At 45.2% G+C, this 24,165-nt stretch overlaps 2 protein-coding genes across 3 annotated transcripts in view; one reads left to right on the plus strand and one right to left on the minus strand.

Annotated features, from left to right (window-relative positions):
* The window catches only part of LHFPL6 (LHFPL tetraspan subfamily member 6), a 137,324-nt gene extending 129,118 nt beyond the window's left edge, over nt 1-8,206 (minus strand). The window contains exons 1-2 of the mRNA XM_066313210.1: nt 7,823-8,206; nt 4,805-5,366 (exon numbers count right to left, since the gene is read on the minus strand). Of these exons, the coding sequence (XP_066169307.1) occupies nt 4,805-5,189 (385 nt within the window). The 5' untranslated portion in view covers nt 5,190-5,366; nt 7,823-8,206. The remainder of the gene's footprint in view (nt 1-4,804; nt 5,367-7,822) is intronic.
* Nucleotides 8,207-23,607: 15,401 nt separating this feature from the next.
* Nucleotides 23,608-24,165, plus strand: part of COG6 (component of oligomeric golgi complex 6) — a 55,600-nt gene continuing 55,042 nt past the window's right edge. The window contains exon 1 of one of the 2 annotated variants that reach the window (XM_066313213.1): nt 23,608-23,770. In XM_066313213.1, the coding sequence (XP_066169310.1) occupies nt 23,642-23,770 (129 nt within the window). In that variant the 5' untranslated portion in view covers nt 23,608-23,641. Of the gene's footprint in view, nt 23,771-23,877; nt 23,992-24,165 lie in introns of those variants that run through there. The other variant, XM_066313214.1, reaches the window with a different exon arrangement.

The raw sequence follows: 24,165 nt of genomic DNA on the forward strand, positions 1-24,165 counted from the left end.
GCACAGAACAGTTGAAGAAGGATTCTCCAGCAATTTCATGGAGGACTGAGAGCATTATTCATATGGCCACATTTTATTTTCTGAGACAAAATCAGAAGTTGTTAGGAACTGTGTCCCCTCTTTCTCAAATAGCCAAATGCTCCTTTCACCACCCCCTGTTCCAACAGCTCTCCAGATCTTCTAACCAACAATTTCAATGACCAGAGTTTTGGGAATTTCAGCACTTCCATGAGACATAAAGGAAACAAGACACAGAAATAAGGAGAGGAAGAGTAGACACTGCTGAAAACTTTGCTCATTTAATGAAGGGAGTGGCAAAACTTGTGCTTTGTTAGAGTGCAATCAATGAATACTAAAGATGACAGTAAACATGGCAGCCACATGGCTACCCCATAACCATGGGAAGGGTTCACTTCTTACATGGCACTTAGAATCAGGGCCATGGGGTCAGGTTCAGAGAGGTGTCTCAGATTGTTCCACACTCTGCTCCCTCAGATCCATTCTCTGAGCTTGGTTTAGCTGTTCTACACAGCAAAAAGGAGTTCTGAGCTAGTGAAGATTTCATTCCTGCATGCTGACCACTTTAATGAAAAGCTTCATCTTGCCAGCATAATACGCTTTAAACTGACCATCCTTGCAGTACTTGTGCCTTTTGATCCATTGCCTCTCATAAAACTGGCTAACCTTTAAGTTCATTATGTTCTGAAAAATATTGCTATGTTCTTAAAATCATTGCTCTGCATTTAGAGAGTGAAACTATCCACCAAATTAGTATGTCATAACTGAGCTACCTACCTTCAAATTTCTAGTTTCTCCATTTAAGTGGAATTGACTTGCCACAGCACAATGAGAAGATCAATAATTACAGACTCTACTTTGCCATAGATTTGTTAAACTTCACTCCCTGCTGTCATATCCTCAATAGTTATGGTCAAAGCTACATCCTCGCAATCTGTTCTAGCTATGTTATAAATGCCTCAGTCTTCAAAACACACAAAGAAAACCAGCTGGAAACAGTGCATTTAATGTTGCCAGTGAAGACTATCCATCCACATGACTGTGCCCTCAAGAGGTTACAGACAGCATAACTTTCACCTCAGTTGTCATTTCTTTGAAGTAGTCCAAGAAAGATGTCCAGGAAGCATGGTCTGAGAGACCACAGCAGCACTTTGCCAGCTGTGGACTGCAGACCACTGATATCCACTGCAGAAAAGGCTGGCCTTGGGGAGTTGGACACTTCCTGTCACCCACCACCAAATTGCCTTAGAAAAAGACGAAAGTATTGTTTTTCATGCAAGCAATGAAATGTAATGGCTTGCTGTAATGGCTACAGACCTGCCACACGATCATGTATGGGAAAGGAAACGGCTCCTGCAATTGCAAATGGGAGGAAAAGTCTATGATGCAATCTTTCTGGTAGAAACAGAAACTCAACATATTTCACCCCAGAGTCACATCAAAATACATGTATACTCTGTAGCCAGGATCATCTGAAATAGCAAATACAGACTAAGTACATAGCATCAAGCAATATCCAAGGAGTCCTTCTGACTCTGCCTAGATCTGCAATTTCTTGCAGGTTCTGCCATTCAGTTTTTATCAGAAGAGCAGATTTATGGTAAAAGCACTCATGAATAATTCACTCCCTTGAGCTGCCACATGTAACTTGGGGAAATCCCAGCTATAAAACCTTGGCACCATTTAGCTAACACAAGCTGCGCTACTTTTTTACAGGTGTTATTCCACTGACCTACTTGGAGTTATTCCTCCTTCACAGTGCTAGAAGAAAAGGACCAGGCGGTTCGCTTACCACTTCTGGTAGGCAAACCTCTCTGCCACGTCTTCATAGCAGTAAAAATGCTTCTAGTATTGGACCAAGTTTTAGCTTTGGCTCACCACAGCTTCAGTGGCTTGTACATCTCCCCTGTTCTTGGGCCTCCCATAACAATCCATTATCCGTTGGCTTACTTCCTCCTCAAGTCCGTGTTTTTAAATCATGTTGAGAAATTTACTTGGATCCTAAACAAAAGGAACACAAGTAAAGCCATAAACTAGCTACACTGAACCTGTCTTTATGCTGGTTTCTAACTTCAAGAGAAATATGGTTTATTCCAACACTCATCCTCTACCACTGGACCAAGTGCCTCAGCAGGGTATAGGTGCAGATGCCTCAGACAAAAAAAAGTCAAACTGTTAAGCCATCTCCCTGTCCTAATGCAGAGGATGAATTAATAGCATCACTCAGTGGCTGCTTATTTTCCTAGGCTTTTCCTCATAGAAAGCTACACCGGAGGAGTTCTTCTCAATTAAAACAAAACACAACACAAAACAAAACAAAACAAAATAAATATTTATAAGTTTGGGTTTTTTTATTAGATCCCTAAGTGGAGACCAACTAAAATGACAACGACTGCACTGCCACCAAGCCACATTCAAAGCCCACATCATGGTATCCAGCTACACCTACAACTACATTACAGGGAACAAAGAGTTGGCATTCTCGGTTTGTTAATAAGGTGAACAGCTCACGGCTATCTTGACATAAAACAAGATAATAACTATAGTGCCTAAGTTAGACATCTGAGTAAATGTAGTCATGTCATTTAAACAATTAACCTACACTGATTTATAGCAGCTGAGGATCAAATGAGGGATGTAAGAAACTCCTCTTTACCCTAGTATGTCCCTTCAGTTTATCCAAATTACTGGCTTTCACCACCTGGCCTCTCCCTTATGCCCCCACAGTTAGGTTTTAAGGAGGTTAAGAAATGACCGTCCTCACTTCAGTCTTTTCTTATACACTTCCAGCAGTGCTGAATAAAATCCGAGACAATCATAAAAGCCAGTAGAGGGGAAAATTAGACATGCTGCGTAACTAATTCCTCAACTGTAAGCAAAGTTGTTGGTAATTTTCATTTCATATCACAGGTTCACATTTCTTTGAATTGCCACCTACTGAGAACAAGCACTACCTGCTCATGTCCTTCTAGGCAGGATGGGATGCTTCCTGGTCAGCTTGGACAAACTTCAGGGGTTGCCATAGTGTGCTCTGAAGGAACCTCCTTGCCAGGGGGCCACCATCCTGCCTCAGAGAGGGGTGCACACCTTCAGTCCACACCTGAGTGGTGTCTGACCTCAGTGTCATGAGGAGGAGGGTTCCTCCTGCATCCCCCAGCTACATGCCCACTGCTGGAGCTGCCCTGTTTGCTGGGCTGGCTGTAAACAAACATCTGGAAGCTCCTCTGCCAGCCCTGCTCCACAGGCACATGGGGGAGCATGGTCAAGACAAAGGGGCCAAGTGCAAATTAAAACCAGATGAGCCGAGACAGCAGTTGGAAAGAGGGGATGGTTAAAGCCTGTGAGGGCTCCAAGTGAAAATAGTCAGACAAAGCGGGCTTGCAGATTGTCACTGAACGGAGAACCTCCTCCACCCCCAACTGCCTGGCTGGGACTGTATAATGAAGCAGGTTTCAAGAAACCACAGCTCCCAGCAGAGTTAACTCTACAGCAGCTGCTGCACTTTCAAATTGTCAGACAGATTAAACACAGGAATGCCTGTGGGTCGCAAAGCTGAGGGAAAGGTGAAGAGATGGGGTCAGCTTGCTCTAAAGTGCAGAAACTACTCAGAAAGTTGGAGACAGGACTCCCTGCAGCCAGGAGGGGGTTACACTGGTATCGTCTGCCTGAAGGCTTGGCACAGGGCCCTTTCCCAGCCTCAGCTGACCTCACCAAGCTGGACAGTTAGTGGAGTTTTTGTCTTGTGCTTCCTTAGCTGCAGTCACAGCATGTAACCAGACTGTCCTTGCAGGGCAAGTACCTGTCTGGAGGGGAGAAATGAGGGTCCCACTACACTCCACTCCTTTGGGACATGAGCCAGGGCACCGGTCTGGGACCAGATGCTGCAGGGCACCCAAAAAGCTGGCACTTGCACTGCCTCAGCACCCAAAGCTCAGAGAACACGTTATCTTATGGGGGCAAGTGCATGTGTGCAGTGGAGCGCTTGCATCAGGCAAAAGTGAGTGCCACTGATCCGCATGTCACCAATGACAAGAGGGTGATGATTTACTGGGAAAACTGCCCTGTAAAAAGCATGCTTGTGGATCCTATTTATTGTCTCATACCCTTCAAATACTCTTACAAAGATGCCACACAATTACAAGAGAGAAAAAGGAGCAGAGGTAATTCTCCCACACACTGCCAACAAACCCGTGGCCCCATCAGCAGGCAGCATGGGTCAGCCAGCCCAGCAGGGCTCCTCCCGGGAGATGGTAGGCCACCTCCACCAGGGATCAATAATCCACACTCCAAACCTGGGCCAAAAGCTTGTTGCCAATCCGTGCAGCTGCAGACAGCAGAGCTGGAGGGAGCTCTGCCAGTAATAGGGGTAAAGAAGGAGAAAGAGTGGTTGTTCCCACACAACACAGCCTCTCCTCTGCCAAACCACAATGCTTCATGTGGATCTGTAGCCCACATGCTTCTCCAGGTACCTCCAACTCAGCTGTACTGTGCTGGAAACTACAACCCACAAAACTGCTGTGAAGATGCTAGCCCACAGAAGTCGACTTGTCATGCAGCTCTCAAAGGTCACATAATGACCAGACAGGGACTTCAGCACAAGAGAGCACAGGCCACTGTGTCTTTGGGCCATATTCAGGCAGCTACACAAGCAGCTCAGTCATTTAGGGAGCCAAGTGGTCTCCATCACTAGGAGAAAGTATGAATCTTCCCAAAGCAGCAGGAGGGTATCCACATGTGCAAACAGACAGCCTGGACATCCCCATCCCTTCACCAAAAGGGCACTTACCCCCCAGGAACTGGATGCCTCCTGCCACCCTGCCCACAGTCCTGGAGATGAGCTCGGACACACAGCAGCCCATGAGTGCTGTCAGGGCCACCAAGAGAAGCAGCCCGCAGCCCAGGCCTGTCACCACCGTGCAGATCCTCCACTCGGCGCTCGGGATGGCCTGGAAGGAGGCATAGCGGCCACACTGCTCCACCATCACGGTCATCTGGCGGCTCTCGTCCCGCACCGGGTAGGAACATCTCCGGAAAGTGCCGAAGGAAACAGACTTCTCCAGCTGAGACCCCAAGAGCCAGTAGGGCATGAAGAAGCCAACACAGGAGGCGGCAGCGCAGAGGAAGGAGAGGAAGGCCCAGACAATCCCGGCACAAGTGAGGCTGGAGGCCATCTTTGTATATCTGCTCCAAAACCCCTCACAATGGGAAGACACAAAAGTAACTGTGTATTTTAGAGGAGCTTTATGGATAATCCGGAATCTCTCAGCCTTGACAAATCTTCACACTGGCAGAAGCTCGAATCGTAACAGCCGGGGGGATATTTCCTCCCATCATGAAGTCAAAGGTCCCTAATTAAATAACAAAACACAAAAAAGGAGAAAAATACAAGTTCAGTAATGCTGACATTAGAAAAAATACTTGTCTGACACAGTGTTTTTCCTTCCTGGAAGACTTCTGAATAAGACATGTCACTTTTCTGTCCCACCCCTTGCACACGGGCCCTACAATCGCTCTCAGTGACACCAGCTTCTGTGGTCAGTGTGATGGTGGTGACCAGCAGCCCAGCTGGCACAGGCTGCTGTGCCCATCCAGGAATGCTCTGCAGCCACCTTCAGGGGCTTCCTGTGTATTTGCCTCACTTTTCTCTACTGTAAGTCCTGATCTTTCCAGTACCAATAGAAAAAATAGATGAAGTCTTGCTTATCCTTAGTTAGCTAGACCTTCCTCCTGCAATGCCTGGAGAACATACTTCACTCCTGCAGCTTCAGTGCAAAACCACCCAGAGTGGCCAAGACATTTCAAGACCAGACTCTTGTGACACAGGTAAAACTTATCAACACATCCCCAAAAGAAGTGATACGAGCTGACGTTTTTTCCAGCACTCCAAGTTGCTTGGCATCCCTGTGCAAAAGGAGCCTTTTATCACTTGATGTCCCAAAGTGCCAGGAACCCGAACTCCAGGTAGGCTTCTGGTAAGTGAAAAAATTGCCACATCTTTTGGACATATCTCTACATAACCTCAAGGAACACACAATTAAAACACAGAGGTCTCTCCTAATATTCCTGCTTGCATTCAGCCCAGCTCTTCTTTGCTTCTTCCTAGCTCAAAGCCAGGAGCCATAACCCCTTTGTATCCTTCTCAGACAACTCCCAGCCTCTCAGCTCAGTATCTGTGTGCCAAAGTGCGTTTGACTGTCACAGAAACCTACATGCTATTCCCAGAGGCTGGGGGTGTATTTCTCGTTAATTTCATGTTGGATCATTATTCTAACTGCATTTGTAAATTTATGATCATTTCTCACAGTTGCTGCCAAATTAATTCTGATAGCTATTTACACGGGCTTTTTCTTCTAAGCATGATTAGACGCCAATCAGTGAATCCAATTCATGAAAAGGCAATAACATGAATACTACCTCAGCACAAGGAGGGAATGTAGAGAAAGTTTGTAAGTGAAATTAGCCATGTGCACTACACAAAAGTTTTGTTTACTTTTAAAACACTAAGAAAAGGAAGTCTCTTCTGTAATATTAAAAAGGCCTATGCTGCTACTGAAGAAGAGAACACCTATCTACCCACAGCCTATCTACGGAAACGTCTTTCAACCTGCAAAATGCCAAATCCCTGGGGAAAAAAACTTCCCAGAGGGGTGTGAGGGGCCACCATTTCTTCAGAAGCATCATCTAGAGAAGAATCTGTCTGTGTCTTGGCGTGGCACCAAAAGTCTAAGCCAAAGTGGGTCACAGCACTTAGGGGAGATCATTCCCTGAATCGCAGGAGGAGGTACGGCTGGAAACAGGGGACAACATGGAGGGTCCCAGGGGTAGGACCCTGCAAATCCTGCGGCTCCAGCGGGGCAGCAGCTTTGGCTCCCCGGAGCCTGCCAGCTCACACCCTGGGCGCTCTCCCGGGAGGCGGACTCGCCCCTCCGGCCCCGAAACCCCGCTCCCCGCCCTCCAGGAGTAGGAGGGGGCGGCGGAGAGATACGGCTTCCCCCGAGGGAAGGCGGCGGCCGGGAACCAAAACTCGCCGGGGTGATGCCAGGGGAAAACTGCGGGCGAGAGGGCGCAGCGCCCGCGGAGCCGACAGGGTGGGGGGGGGGGGGGGGGTGCCGGGCGGGGTGGGCTGGGGTACAGGGGACCTGGGAGGGGCAGGGGATCCGAGAGGGGCAAGAGACGCGAGAGGAGAAGGGGTTGTGGGGACAGGGGGTGCGAGAGGAGCAGAATAGGAGGGAAAGAAGAATGCGGGCGGGGACGGGCTGGAAAGGCAGAGGTGCCGAGTGGCCAAGAGGACGGAGAGCCGGAAAACTGCGGGGCCGGGAAGGGAGAGCGGTCCGGGGTGGGAGGGAGATACGGGAAGGACGGGGGCCCGGGAGAAGAAGGATTCGGGAAGACAAGAAGATAAGAGTGCTGGGAATCGGAGCAGGGAAGGGAGTCTAGAGGGTCCGGTGCAACGGACAAGGGATGCGACCAGACTGGGTGTCAGAGCGGGGAAAGGCAACGCAGGAGGGAAAGAGGGTCCGGGGATGCAGGGGATGTGGCCATGCAGGGTGGGGAGGGTCCGGGAGGGAAAGGACGTTCTGAAGACTCGGGAATCTAGAGTCGTGCAGGGGATGCAACGTACAGGGAGCGAGAGAGGGCAGGGGTTGGAGAAAGGAAGGGAGCGCAGAGGGTCCGTGAGAGGCAGGGGGTTCAGCCGCGCAGGGAGCGTGGGAGAGCCGGTGTCTGGAAGGAGCAGGAGCGGCGAGGGGTCTAGGAGTGCCAGGAGGGGGGCGGGCGCGGTGCCGGGGAGCGAAGGGCTACTTACGGACACGCCGGGCGTGGAGGCTGCCCGCCGCGGCTGCCGGGAGCACATGGGCGCGGAGCCGGCGGGCGGCGGCCGCCCCGAGCGACTCTACCCGCGATCCCGGCGCGGAGGCGACGCGGGTGCTCCGAGACAGGCGGGACCGGGACCGGGACCCTCCCCAGCCCGGCCCGTCCTTTCCTCCGCACGTTCCTCTCTCCCCCCGTTTGATTCCTCGGGAGGCAGCGCACTCCGCCGCCTCTCCTCCCCCTTCCCCGCCACCGCCTCTCCGGGCGGGACCCGCCGCGCTCGGCGCAGTTGCGGGGCCGCGGACGGGGCCGGGGGCGAGGGGCCGGGCGGCGGCGGGGGAGCGGCGAACGGGAGAACGGGGGCGCGTCCCCGGGCCCTCACGGGGCGGGGCGGGGGTCTCGGCCCCGCGGGGTCGCTGCGGGGCCGGGTCCCGGCTTCCCGAGGCCGCCCTGGGCTGAGCCGGGGGGGTCTCGGGTCCCGGGGCCGGAGCGGGGGGTCTCGGGTCCCGGGGCCGGAGCGGTGGGTCCCGGGGCCGGGTTGGTGCGGGGGTGGCGGGGAGAGCTGCGGCCGCTCAGTGCGCGCTGCGAGGGGCGGTGAAGCCGGGGACGGAGAGGAGGAAAGGGCAGGAGAGGAGAGGAGGGGAGGGGAGGGACAGCGAGGAAGGTGCATTTGAAGGAAACTGGAAGACTGCAGTCCTTACATGGGAAAATATGGGCTAATCTCCTGATGGTGTGCGTGCGATAAGAACTGTGTCTGTCTCTGCATGCGAGCTGCTGATCCAGCGTTTTGATCGCAACAGTTCCCAAGTTGGTGTACAGCGAGAGTAAATGTGATCACAGTACCAAGCAGCTCAGCCCGGATGGGTTAGGTCAAGCGGAGAGACAGGAGCTTCAGCCCTTTCCCAGTGTCTTAAGTGGGAAAGTTTTAAGGAGGGGTTGCCTTCTACACAGAGAGCCTCTGGGAGAAAAAAGACATTTCCCATTCTGGTTTTTCCTCTACGCCCAGAAACATGAATATATTTCTGAGTTATAAGACAATTTCATGACAGGTTTAAATTATGTCAGCACCAGACATGCAAAATCTCTTTGGTAATGTTTCTTTTACAGTCCTGGCGTGTAATTTAAGCACCATTCATTAATATTATTAATGCTAAATGGAAGTGAGGTTTATTGCACTCAGTTTACACCATTTAAAAGTAACAGCAGCTATTTTCAGAATTAAATTACAAAGCTGCTTTATTGTATTTTTAAAATTAGACTTCCAATTTTCCTGCCATAATGCAAAGTCTTAAAATCAGAACATTACTGAAAATGCATATTTTCTCAAGGGATAAGAAATGGATTGGAAAGTATCTAGAATGATCAAGTTTTCCGCCCTAACACTACAAGTGTATTTAAGGAAGCATGCTTCAAAAAAAATCAAAGAAGTGGGTTAAATGCAGCCTGGATGCTAGAATACATGCAATAGAATACTCCACAAGGAAGACAATGAAGGCATAACCCCAAAGCAGCCATACCCACAGCTAACTACCCCTAGGCTATATCCACCCAGTATACATCTATATTAGCAAGTAATGTGGATCAATCTGCCGTTGGATCTCATGGTGTTGAGGGCCTAAAGGATGTTCACACTTTTCAATAGTTTTTTCTTCAGTTTCACTGCAGGCTGGGTCTGTGAACTGAGGGCCCCATGAGAACTTAGAACACATCTGATACACTCCTGGCACCTGTCTTCTGCTATATTGCTATCTGAACCCACTCTGTGCACTCCCTTCTGCTGGGTAAAATAAAATGTGGTAAGTGAGGATGAGCTGAAGATCCACTTCAAAAGCACACCCTTGATCCACACCAAAACATGAAAGTGGATGTGCCCATGGGGTGTCTGACAGAAAGAGAGCTGGTATGACTTTCTCAAAGCTGAGAGCTGGAGCCTGCTCCACAGCATACCATTCCAGCATCCTCCCCTCAAATCACCTTTCAGCCTGGTGCTGTGCCTCCACCCCCGAGCATGCACGAGCTCTCAGGTCTCCACTGCTACAAAGAGCTGTGCATTTTTGGAGAGTGTAGACACTCCTTGTTTACTGCCTTCACTTGGCTCAGTGTGGTGTTTTACCTCCTGATATTCATTTCATCAATGCTGAAATGACAGAGGTACTAAACTAATATTGTGTCATTGGAACTCTGCTCTCGGTGTAAAGAAAGAGAAGAATTGAGTATTGTTATTAAATAGTTGTTTAATTGTTTAAAGACTGAGGTCTGTCATACTTTTCTTAGCCAAAGGCCTGGGTTATAATGAAACTGTGATAAATATGTCTAAATCAGGCATGTGTTGGGATCAGACATGGATAGAAATTGCCTGGCATTAAAATGACTGTGGAAGAACTTCTGTTTCACACATGGAAACTGTTTCTCAGTTAAAATTGGCATTGGAAGCCTAGGGAGAAGCAAACAAGCATGCATTTATTCATGCAATTTATCTCTTCCATGGTATATGCCAAGGTCCCCAAGTCAGTGTTTGCTTTGCTAATGGCATCTCTACAGCAGTTCATTTATTTGCCTTATATGGCCTGTACATTCACTCCCTGAGCTGCTGCCATTCTGCTTTCCCTCACAGAAACTGTACTTTGAATTCTGCATCTCTCTTGGAGCATCTCATTTTGCCAACTGTCTCCGAATATCCCCACAAGCTGGCTGCATGACTTAGTCACTTGGAGGGAAATAAGCTTTATTTCACAACCCATTTTCTGTCCAAGGAGTTTTGTTTTGATTATGAACAAATTAAACACATTGTGTATATTAGGTAACATCCAAATTCTCATTCCATTTTTTGCTAATGTTTAAACCTCATCATGCTTCAACTATATCAACATTTGATTCCCCTTTCAGGATCATTGTGCTTAGAAGTATTTTACTTGAAAGTTAGCTGAAATATTTCTATCCCAGTCTAACTTGTTTGAAAGAAAAGGGGAGATATTACATTGTGCTTTAGGATTCACGATCTTTCTTGCAACCACAAAAGCAGACACCTCCTCAGAATACAGCAATAACAAAACACATGCTCCGCAGGGTCTTATCTATATTGAAATAGCAGCTGATTTTAAAATTGGTCCTGGTATTTTGAATTTCACAAAATCCACTTGTGAGAAATTTTCATAGTTGGCCAAAGGAACCTGAGCCGCAGATTACCCTCTGCTGCAACCACTGAAGTCAGACTAAATCAAACACCCATGAATATATTGTCAGAAAACTACCCTAGCAAGGAGATGGAAAAATATGCTTATAGATCTTATAGATTTTACCATTTTGCTTCTCAATCCATTGACTAAGCTGCTGTTACAGCTGGGGCACTACAGACTTATGGAGCTAATCAGTACAGCAGAATCAAGACAGAAAATCCTATTACTGTACCTAAATCAATCCTGGCTAATATACACATCACAGGCTCGACCACAGACTCTTTCACTACAGTATGACCTGTAAGACAGTATAAAATGCCGTATGTATGTTCCTGAACCCGAAGGAAAATGAAGCACCTACCAAACCTCCATGTCATATCTTCCGTCTTAGACCAGAAAAAGAACCAAGAGAGTTTTATCTTTCAGGCCACCATCTGTTTTCAATTGTGTGGTCTGCAAGAAAGTGAACACACCAACATGGTTCCGAGCATCTCACAAAACTGGATCTTCAAGTCGTGTCTGTACTCGATTTTAAATCAAAAAGGAAGGTATATGTATAACAATAGACTTGAGGCTATGTACTGGGAGCAACAGAAAGTCAACCCAATCGTTCAAATACAGTCATTGAAAACCAAACAGACAAGTACTGTTAGAGAAATAACCTCATAATTATTATATTTGTCTGAAATTATGTCCAGTCTTGCAGCAGCTAGGGAAAAAAAAAAACAGCTAAATGGGCAGAAATAGAGAACCCCAACCCTAAGCCCTGCAAATGTCTCAGAGGAGGGTAAGAAAACAAATGCAAGTGACCAGATCCTGTCCATCCATATGGCATCCTTTCAAGTAAAAAAATTTGCATGTTTTCTACCGTGAATGGAACTAGACACTTGGGGTTTTGAGCTGTCACATCCAGACCTGAATCTTGGCCTAGAAACTTATCTCTAACCAAAAGATCCTCTCTCCATTTCTATTCCAATACTATCCTATCATTAATACTTATTTTTCTGGTGGCTCTCATGGTGCTAAATTTTGTGAATTCTCTTACGAACAATTCATGAACAAAACTTGCCATATTTCTGAAGGACAGTTGTCTTAGTAGACACAATGCTGTTGTTGCTAACATCAGTTTTTTTAATCTCTGATGTACATAAAAATAACATGTCAATATAAAACAAAAGAGGAAAACAAATTTTATTATTTGCCATAAACCCTCCATATGTTGTTTCATCTTTATTAAGTTATTACTTATCATCTATTATGTAAAAGCCACCAGGTGGTCTAGATTTTGCAAGGCTCTAAAAGAGTAGCTACAGCTTTTGATTTTCTCTTTTGTGTCCTGTTATTGACAAGCCTGGTGGCTGTGGGAGAGGCCAAGGAGGTTTGTTCTGCACCAGCCCCATGGCTGAAGGGAGGAATGCCTGTTCTGCCCTTGCAAACATTGCCAAAGTGACTGAGCTCTGAGTTTACAGGTCCCAGACCCGTCCTCCTTTACCAGGGAATTGTCTTGGCCCTGCATAAACCTGGGAAACATATGTGTCTGGTTACATTCTTAAATTTCCACTCTTCTTAATTGGACTTTTCAGGATAAGGAACATCTGAGTGATGAACAAGTGATTTCCCAGTAAGAAATGCTCATCAACTGGCAGCCTGCTTTCTGTTTATGTAGACCCAATACAAATAATTTAATAGGGTCATCTCTACTTACGAGTGGGACATCTGTCTATCTTCCCCAGATGTTTAAGGAAGATGCAGGGAACGTACAAAGAGCAAGTCTTGCCGCTTTCTCGCACTAAGAGGCGGGCGGGTATGAAACGGGTTTGTTTAACGACACGTGCAACAGCAAGAAGATTTTTCTTTTCACTTTAAAGCCCCAGTCTGGGATCAGCTTTCGGCAGGAGGTTACCGTTTCCGCGCAGGGTGCCCCGGCGATGCGGTGCCCGGGGCGGCGGGAGCTGCGCTGCGCTGCTCGACAGTGACACTCGGTGGGCGGCGGGGCCGGAGCAGGGCTGGGGGCGCCCGGGACGGCAGAGCCCGGGGCAGGGAGCTCTCGCACCTCCCGGCCCCGCGGGGCTCCGCGGCTTCTGCCCTGGCCTCTCCGCAGCGTTTGATGCGGCTGCAGACGAGGAAGGGCGTTGTGTGTGAAAAGCAGGGGCAGAGAGCAGAGAGTGCTTCTGTTCTCCATAAAACCTCTGGGATTTTTAACTGCCCTGGGCCACTGTCCTGAGGCTTCTAAGATGCCTTTGCAAAACCCAAAGGTGACTTTTAGCGGCATGGTTCGGTTAAACTGGGTGTATCTGAGAAGGGGGCTCAAGGCAGCGTCCTGTTCCTCCCCCAGCCTTTTTCCACAGAACTGGAGCAGATCTGCCTCTCCCCGTGAGTTCCAGCAATCACTTGCATCTAGGTCACTCTATTAGATCACATTCCCAAGGATATGGCAAATGATCTCTGGGGTTTTTAGAAAGGAAAGCTGAAAATCCTCTAGTTGGGGACAATGGCCAATTCATTTTCCAAGTGGAAGATCATTACCTCCGTTCCCCATCACACCCTGAGAGTCGTACAGAACTCAGGGACTCCACGAAGCTGGAACTTCTGAAATCTCACAGGGATTCATTCACAGAAGAATTGTAATGCCAGGTCTTGTCAGCTGAAACCCAAACAGAACTCACTGTCAGGTGTATCAATGTCCAGAACATGTTCTCAGTGGGGGAAGAACCAAGCTCCTTCTTTAACAACTCTCCAAAAGGTTTGTCATTAGTAAATCCAGTATGTGTATAGCATTCATATACCTACATTAGTATGCAATTATTAGATATATGTGTATTTATAATAAGCATATAAGAATTCTATACACACCTCTATAATACCTATGTAGGTATAGATATAGTGGACCAGACTGATAAGCAGGACTTGCCTTTTGTAAATCCACACAGGCTGGGCTTGATCCCCTGGTTTTCCTGCATGAGCCATGCAATGGCACACAGGATGTCTCTTCCATAACATTGCTGGGTGCCAAGGTCAGGCCTGTAGTTCCCCAGATCATCCTTCTTGTAGATGGGTGTAAAATTTGCTAATTTTCAGTCAGCTGGAACTTCTACAGTTAACCAGGACTGCTGGGTGACTGAGAGTGGTTTGGCAAGTTCTTTTCACATGTTTCCTCACTATTCTGGGGTGGATCATCTGGGCCCATAGACTTGGGCATGTCTAATTGCCATAGCAGGTCGCTAATCATCTCCTCTTGGTTTATGGGGAATTCACTCATGCTCTGGGAAGGCCTCTTAACCCTCTCTGGGAAGGTTCAGCACACATACAATATGACATTATATTGTATTTTGTTACAGTATAATATTGAGACTGTTCTCTTGATTGTAACAAAATAACCTGCTCATAGATTGTCTTTTGCAATATAACTACATATTTCAATATTCCTTTTCCCCGATGAAAAAGCTAATTAGCAAGGTTGTTACAGTTACCACTTATAAGAGGGAAGATAGTAATTCCATTAATGTGCTCGCAGGAACTTCATTTATATTACCTCTTAACCTTTACAAGGATATTACAATTTCAATAATTAATTGCTTTTTGCCATTTAATTTGCAGTTTACCATTTTCAAGGGAAATTACCCATTAAAACAAGGATTTTTTTAAAAGGAAAAATTTCTGTACTCAAGTAGACACCATAAGCTGGCCTTAGAGAAACTAGGTATTTGCTAAGCGATTTTCATGTTTGAGTAGAGAGGACTCTGAGCTAGCTCTGCATATTAAAGAACTGTCCACTTCTTGAGTCCATAGACATTTGGAGAAAAATGAGGCAGAATGGGACTGAGGCAGTGACAAAAAGGGAATTAATTCTTATCCTCTTCCTTCAAATTCTCAAAGACAATGAATCCTTCCTCTCTTATTGATGCAGTAAGAATTTACTTTCTTCTTTCTTTGCAACCATCTTGTTTCTTCAACTGACATTAATTTATGCTGCAATACTCATCCATGAGGGCTTCTGTTAACTTCAGTGACTGAAAAAAATAAAGGAACTTTGGCTCAACCTCATAAAACACAAAAACTCTGTCCATGAATCACCCAGAACTTAGGTATATACTCAAGACAGTGCCTGAAACTTGGGAGAATGGAGCTCAACACACGTATTCCTGCTCACACTCAAGTCTCTTGTAAAACAGCTACTCAATGAATCAGACTCAATATGCCAGTATCCCCATACTAGTATGCTAGCATATTTCCACTACTGATAGTAGAAATTGTGTCCTAATCCCATCACACCAAAAGAAACTTAGATAAGTATTAGTATCTGAGAGGGTGAATAATGTATTCCAAGTGGGCATGTCTGTGATAGAGTGAAACACATACTTGTGAGAGAGGGATTTGCATGGGAAGATGCAGAGAAGATGACAAAATTAATGAAGAGAAGAGGCACAGGAGAAGAGGGAAAAGAAACAGGTATGAACTAGACTGCAACATTGATTTATGAATGAAAATGTAAACATTTTTTTCTGATTCAGGTGCAAAAATTAAACTAGCCCTTGGGCAGTTCTACCTTTTTATCTGGCAAGTCCATGATATGTCATCCAAAATTATATACATCTGCATGATATGTCACATGCTTACAGGCATCAACTAGACCATTTTTCTGTGAAAATAAGACTTACTATTTTTTTATTGGAAAATCAAACCTCCTGGGTTTTTTACTCCTTTCCCCGTATGTATAAGGAGAACCTGGGGTTACACCAGGATTCAAACACAGTATTTCATTCCCACAGTACTGAAGCTGGGACATACTCTTAGAATTATTTGCAGAGAAGTCAAAAGTCATTGTCTGACAAATAGGGGTTAAAAATATTGTCTACTCAACAGTCCACCACACAAGTTTTCTATACAGTCAGAGGAGATGACTGGGTAGGAATCTGAGCATGAATTGCCTTCTGAAAGTGCCTTTCTTTCCATGTTCTGATAGGACTGTTAGCTATGGATTTTTCTTCTGACTTTTAGATGTTAGAAGATTGTTGAGATGTATTCCTCTAAAAGTTCTTAACTGTGTCTTTAAGTGTTCTGATATTCAAGTTGAAGAGAGCAAGAATAGATTCAGGCCAGTTAATATTAAAAACGCCCTATATCAGCAATGGATCAGCAATTAGACCACAACAAAATAATCTGCTTTTTCACCAGTGAAAGGAAAGCCGAGCTCCAGGCCAGCATGGGCATTTCTTGTCATAAGCTTTCTTCAGAGAGGCACAAATATGTTAATTTTGCCAGTTAGCACTGCAATCTGATTAAAGCACGTGATGCTTTTCTTTGAAATATTACTGTGGCTATATTATTAGTACTCCAGAACTTATCACATAAAAGGACATGTATGGGACAGAAGCAGAAAGAATCCTCTAATCATCAAAATTAATGTAAAAATATCCTTTTAAAACCTCTAGACTGGCAGGTCAGTCAACATGACATTCACTTTTTGACTGGCATGTGCTGTGCATGCACAACAATATTTTAGGATGGCATTGTTTAAAGAAAGTTGACAGTGATGGGTAACGTATATTCAGACTGATGATACTCTGAAGAGAGCTTTACTTGCATGGACAAGAAAGTCGTTCCTAGTTTGCATGCAAAAGGAAGCTTGGGGTCTATTCTGGGGAAGTTGATAATCTCTTGTAATTAGTACTGTAATTGGAGGTTGCTGGAAATACTCCTTGAGCTTCTGCCAGGGAATGTGAGTGCTTCACAAAGCTGTTGACACCATTCTGTACACCCAGCCTCACCAACCTAGTCAGCTGCAGTAGATGGCAACACAGAACTCCTGCTTTGTCAAAGCTCTAATCTAATCAGAAAACACACAATGATTTTTCCTTCCGGAGTAACCACAGAGCAACACTAGTACTACCCAGCTCATCATCATGCTCCCCCCTGATGTCCTGCAGCCCACTGGTGATCTCAGGCCACACAGGTCACCATCAGGCAGAGACTCGCTCCATCCCCACTCTTTCAGATTGCAAATGGACAAATATGAGCCACATATACCAAAGTTTAGAAACAACACTTCCCTGCCCTTGGGGACAAAATTATTTGCTTCCCATGCATCGGTCATGGGATGATAGTTCTGTAATAATGCCATGAAGGCAGAAATGACCACCAGAAAGGGATGCCAGGTAATTTTAGCAAGAAACTGAAGGTTTAAATATATTTCATCAGGAGGTGAACAGATATTTGCACAGAAATTACTCATAATTTGCAGTCAACTGCAGTGACTGCAACCAGTGTCAGCCATTAAGCAATAAGGTATTTTTATCCACAGCAGCTCTCCAGCATCTCTGAGGGTGATGGCATCTCGCCAGGGCTTTGGAAAGGCTGTGTGAGCTGACAAACAAAGATGAATGGTTGAGGCAAGCCCAGATGACACTTCTGAGTCGGCTTTACAGAAAGAATCAAATCCAAATGTACCAGGTAGATCCACACTGGAGTTGCTGAGAAGCTGTTTGGCCACGCTTCTGACAGATGTCTCAGAGTGCGACTTCTGGCATTTTGGAAACTTTTATTTCTCCTGAAGTAGCAATAAAATTCACCCAAACAGAATTGTTATGAGCACTAGGAAAAGCTATTTATGACACCCATACCTTTAAAATTAGGTTGATGTTTTATTACTGCTATGAAAATTGCCATGATCATCAACATGCTTTTTGCAACTTCTACTAGCAGCATCCCTAAAGTGCTCTTTCATAAGACAATGGCTTTTGTGGTAAAGCTCTTTTTGCCTCATTTTTTTGCCTCATGCCCTACCACTGTTTTTACCCTTAAGAGCTCCTTGTGCTCTCATTGGCTCCAGATACACTTTTGCCTGACAAAATTGTTAGCTGCCATTTAAAAGGGAGTTTCTACATGCCAGATGTCCCTGACCATATAATCTTGTCTGTTCTGTGCCACTACAAACATTTGTGCAGGATTTGCTGGGCTAGCAAGGTGAGAATTCTATCATCTTATGCAACTACATCCCAATCAACAGCTATCAGATCCAGCAGAGCAGTTACTAACATTAAGGACTGCACTTTGGATACTAACTATGGTAAAGAAATTGCCTGGACCTGCGAGAAGCCTGTCAATACTACTCTGCCTGCATGGCAGTAGTATGTGTGTGTAGACACAAAAAGGGCAAGAGGACAGAAGCTGTGTAACAGGAGTTTAAAAGGAGCTTTTGGAAATTCAAATAGGCTTCAAAACACAGACCAGCCAGTCAGCGTAATAAAAAGGGGGGGAAAAAGGCTGCAAAAATGCACTTCATTCTTCATTTATGCATCTCTTGCCCTGCCAAGTGGAGTTATACTATCTTGGAGTCCTGTATGAATCCTAAATGACAGAAATGTATGCTACATCCATCACACATCTTCAGTAACCTGAGCTGTAAAAACAAAGTGACCATAGTGGTTTGGTTCTGGGAATAACAAAAATGCTTCAGTGAAGAATAGTCATTGTTGATCACTAGCTGGGGGGACTTAAGGCAATGCCTGAGTTTCCACTAAGGGATCACAAGAAGAGCCTGTTCACAAGAAACATACCAGAAAAGTCAAAGGAGGAAAAAATTAAGAGATTTCAGAGAGATCCATAACACATGGGTGTTAGACCCACAGATCTAGATTAAAATACAGCAGTTGGAATCAAAAAGTTTGCAGCAGTTATGGTCTTTGTTAAAACTTGTGTTGATGATGTACTGACTCAAAAGGTATTTTTCTAATGCTGTCATTCTTGCAATTTATTAGATCTACCTCTGGCTTGTCACGATCCACATCATGACCCTGCCATGATCTCATAGAGGGCCTTCATAGATCAGCTGATCTGAGGGCACTGCCCAGTAATTTAGGTATCATTCTGCAGATTTTCTTTGCTAGACATTGACTTGAGCTGAGATTGGGACATGATGAAGGGTATTGTTTCTTTGTCTGATGGTGAATACTTGTAATTTTTGTTCTGTTGTTTGGGTTATTTTTATTTCACCTATAAAACAGAACACATTCCAGAGACTTTTTGCCAGCAGGACGTGGACAGTCATTGCTTGAAGAGACAGGTCAGCAGGTGTGGCTGCTGAATAATACATGATTATCATGAGTTATGTGTCCTGCTTATTTTTTTTTTCAAAAATATTCCTCTTTGTTGCTATATTGTTATTATAATGGTAAGAGTAATTGTCTATATTAGAGATCTGACCAGCATGCTAGTGAGTATATGCAAAGGAAGATAAGCTTTATACTTCAGCCACAGAGATGTGGTGTCACTAAGGTGGTGCAGTTCATCAGCCACAGGCAGATATTTGTTTTCATAGCTCCATGATCTAAACCATTTGTTTCTGGTTTTTTTCTTAGGTGAAATTTGGACCCTCACTGAAGTGAGTGGCAGTGCCATGACCAATGTAATTGACCTTGCCAGGGATGTGGCCACATAGTTTAGACAACCACTTCCTTAGAAAAGTCCTTTATTCTGTAGTGTTCTAGAATTGAATAAATTTAGACTAAACCCTATTAGTTTTGCTGATACAGTACTTCCCTTGAAATCAGTGGTTGGGTTTTTTAACAGGAGATGAACAGGAAGATTTCATGGCTTTGGTATGTATTAAAGTGCACACTGTAATGCTAGTGTTATCTTTTCAGTGAGTTATAACAAACAGAAGTTTTATAGCTCCTCAGCCAGGTGGCTGATTCAGCATCACATATATTAGAGCCACTATTGCTGACAATGAGGCACGACGATAAATCCTCAAGTGAGATAGCATGAGCTAACCTAAAACTTCAGAACTGTACATTCTCCTGGACCTTCAAGGGACACAGACAGATTTCGCTACATGACTACATGTTGCTGTCAGGGGGACCTTTGGCCAAATAATTCATATTTCCAATTTCCAGGTGATGTCAACATTGTCTGACTTTTTTAAAAAGTTGTTAGCTCTGGAAATTGTTTGATCTGGTGGAAGGATTCTATAATATTAACCTCTAAGAAAAGAAATCATTAAAAAATCCAGCTCTAATTGACTTAAAGACACAGAACATTTTCCTGTGCTCCTGCCTATCAGTTGGATTTTGTAGTCCACCCTTAGCACAAAAAGACATCAAAATACTGGAAAAAGACAAGGGATAAGTTAATGGCAGAGAACTAGTGAAGATTGTAAGGCAGTGGTGAATTTCTTTTGGGGTATACTGTGAGATACTGGCAGAGCCAAGTTCTACTCACCTGATTATCTACAGGGACATCATCATAAAGGGCTGTAAACATTTTCATAGGGATGGCATAGTTGAGCAGCAATATATCATTTCCAGCTTCCTTCAGAAACTCTTCTTCACTGCAGAACCTGTAAATTGTATGCAAAATAGCATTGCCAAATTATTTTTATCTATTACACTGTAAGAAAAATACAACTAAATATGGCCATATCTTATAGGGCCATCTTTCACATCTTTGACTTCATAATGCTTCCCATTCCTATGTGCTCTGTGCATCATATTGAGGCAAGCTCTGCATTAGTCCTTCCTTCCTTCCTTCCTTCCTTCCTTCCTTCCTTCCTTCCTTCCTTCCTTCCTTCCTTCCTTCCTTCCTTCCTTCCTTCCTTCCTTCCTTCCTCCCTTCCTCCCTTCCTCCCTTCCTCCCTTCTTTTAATGTATTCATACATTTTCTTTTTCCTTCATCACAGAAGTCTTCCTTCCTCACTCTCATTTGCCTATGACAACACCCATAACAAGGGTTATTCTTTCTTCTTTGTGTTTAAGAAAATATTTTCTTTATGTACTGCTTTGTCACTTTTCTTTTGCCACAGAGTAGGGAAATATATCCAGCCATGTCTTTGACCCCAGTCAACCTATTCATCCACTGAAGTTTTATTACTACTTAGATTTTTGTAGAATGAATTCAGGTTACTACTACAAACCTTGTTTTGTTTTCATCTTCAGAAAGTGCATGTACTCCCAAGCATTTGAAAGTACAGCAGCACTTACTAGCTTTGGTTATGTAGACAGCAGGTGACATTCCTGACCACGCCTTGTTCTGCAGGCTGAACTGTGCTCCTGTCTGTGCACCAAATATGTGGTTTGTGAACACTTTCACCAGCTGCATAGAGGTGACAGCTGTCAAACAGTTTTGCTGTCTGAGAGGGGAAGCCCACAAAACCAGAAACCACCATAGTAAGAAACAAAGATGAGAAAATTAACAGAAAACATGCTGAGCCAGACATTTCTCTACTGACACCTGTAGTTCTGCTGCAGTGTCAAGCTTTGGTGAGGCAACTTGCAGTGGAGCAAATGACACACGCTACACAAACTGTCTACCATTGAAACACAGAAACAGATAACTGAAATAAAAGTATCTTCTGGCACGTACAGATCACAAAATCCCAAGCATTTTATCCCACAGTGTACATCCAATTGATTTAACAGGATGTTTGCTGGTAGGCAAGCAGACTGGTAACAATGTCATGCCAAACACAACTTTGTGATGCATATAAGCCATGGCACACTAGCTGAGTCCTAGATGGTGACTTCATTGCAGTCACATTTGCATTTTTGTTTAAAAAAAATCTGTTCTGAGGAAAAAGCTACCCTGCAAATATTTTTGGTATCAGAAGAGAGGATTTCGTTTTATAGCTCCATCTAACATTCCTAACAGATGAACAAGATATAAGGACTCGTATCCTCCTGCAAGCACCTTCTAGACTAGGTAAAAAAGTGCTTCCTTGATTATTTCTTCTCATTTTTTCAAAAGACCACAGCATAGATAAATACATGCTGTTTCAAAACTCCATCGGTTCCTGTCAGCCCAATGTTTTACATTAGCTAGAAGCATTCTGGCTCATGAAACACATTCTTGAAGAAATGCACACCCATTAGGAAGCATCTGAAAACGCAACTGGTTGCTTAAAAAGAAAATGCATGTACCAACTAATAGCGGGAATTTTTTCTGGCTCCTTGTATGTTTGTGGTAGAACTTGTTGGACAAGACTTGGCAATGGTCGTGACTTATCTGACACTTGTGTTTCAGATGTTGGAGCCTTTCTGACTTCAAGGTGTGCCTTCACTCTGTCAACTCATCCATCAGGTTAACAACATTTGAAGTGTTGTTCAAACAACTGACAACATCCAGCTCATAGGTGGGAGGGGATCTTACTAATAATAGGATTTTCTTGACATGCCTAAATATTAATTGCTTACACCTGTGATGACTGCAGGCTTTTTTTATCTCTTCTGAAGTGGAGAAGGGAGCTCCTGGCTCCTGGAAGCTTAGTCAGAAATATAGGACATCTAGAAGGAGATAACATCAGTGTAACAGGGTGGATGAGAAACAGAAACAAAGGAAAACAAGGTGTCTGAAAATGCTTAAAACCTTCTTGCTGACTAGCCAAGAGTAGAAACAAGGCACTACACAGACTGTTCAGAAAAGCTGGGCTTTTATGTAGAGGATCCATGTGAGGAAGCAAACAAAAATTAAATAGAAAAATATCACTGTCTCCAAGATTTCAAGGGCCTTAGTCATACAGTTTTTCCTTGAGGAAAATTACTCAAATGAAAAGAAGAAATGATTGATGAATAAACCCATTCAGAAGCTCAGTGGTCCACCTTGGGCATTAAGGCAACATCTACTCGACTTGCTTGCAGTTATTTTCGGGAAAGGTTTTGAGAAGAGCAATATGAAATCCCCAAACTCCTGAAGAGTTAAGCTACTGTTGGAATCTTTGGGTTTTGGCCACACACCATCAGACAAATGGAAAGGTGATGTTGTTTTCACAGCTAATACCATGGTGGAGCCCATGTCTTCTTACAGTAATAATCTTTCCATGGCATCCTCCCTTCATGTGTACCTGCTTTCTGTCCTTTGGAAAAGCCTACAGAAATCCCTCCGCTGCACCTCAGCATTCCAGATGGGACAAGGGACAGCACGAGAGGTCACAGTCTTAAGTTGCAGCAGGGGAGGTTTAGGCTGGAGGTGAGGAGGAATTTCTTCACAGAGAGGGTCACTGGGCTTTGGAATTGGGCTGCCCAGGGAGGCGGTGGAGTCGCCGTCCCGGGAGGTGTTTAATGGAAGACTGGCCATGGCCCTCAAGGCCGTGTCTGGGTGCCATGGGGATGTTGGGTCATAGGTTGGACTCAGTGATCTCAGAGATCTTTTTACACCTAACTGACTCTGTGATTTTGTGCTCTGGAGCTGTGAGGAGACCTGGGGAGCTCACCTCTGTGTCAGTAAAGGCACAGCAGAAACAAGGCAGCCTCCTCATTTTGACACATATTACAGCCACTGCCGTTAGCTTACACAACAGAGACCTCATTTATTTTTTTTCTTTTTACCTGTGGTCATAATTAAAGCATTTGTTTTATGAAATAAATGCAGCTATCTGGCCTCATGAAGTGAACCCTCTATCATCGACTCAAAAGCCTTTATTTAGGGAGTAAAATATTTTTAATTATTAATATTTAAATGCCAACGTGTTTTTACTTTATCAATAAAAACAAGCAAAGAAATAAACAGAAAACCCCCGAGTGCCGCCTCGCACCAGGGGAGGCCCGGCTCTGCGGCCGCCCGGCGTTAGGCCGGAACCGAATGCTCGGGGCGCGTTTCCGCCGGAGCCGCCCCGTGTGGCGCCGCTGCGGCCGGGGCAGGCCGCAGCCATGGCCGACACCGCCGCGCCGCCGCCGCCGCCCGCCGCGCCCGCCTCGGGGCTCCCGCCTGCCCCCGGCACCAACCCGCTGTCCCGCAAGCTCAACAAGATCCTGGAGACGCGCCTGGACAATGACAAGGTGGGTCGGGCGGCGGCGGAGGGACGGGGTGGGGGCCGGATGAGCCGTCAGGGGCCGCGGGCCCCGACAGGCTTCGCGGCGGGGGGGCGAGTCCTGCCGTACCCTCAGTTCCGCTGCGGAGCTGCGGGTGGCCCTTTGCAGCATTAATTATAAATAAAATTAGTTTTCCTTTCTCCAGCAACATGCCACGCTCCTATTTTATCCCTTCAGATCGTAGGGAGGTTTGTATTACTTGTCTCGGAGGGCACTTCTCAGGCTTTTTGTAATTTAAATGCCTTCTTGCTGTGGATAGGTCATTCATTTTCAGAAAGTAGTCTTATTGGTTAAAGCTGCTGTAAAATTGTAGACAAAGTTTTCTGTTTATAAGAGAAGAACAAAGGCTCAGCAATTATTTT

This window comes from Sylvia atricapilla, chromosome 2, assembly GCF_009819655.1.
Source record: "Sylvia atricapilla isolate bSylAtr1 chromosome 2, bSylAtr1.pri, whole genome shotgun sequence".
Lineage (NCBI taxonomy): Eukaryota > Metazoa > Chordata > Aves > Passeriformes > Sylviidae > Sylvia > Sylvia atricapilla.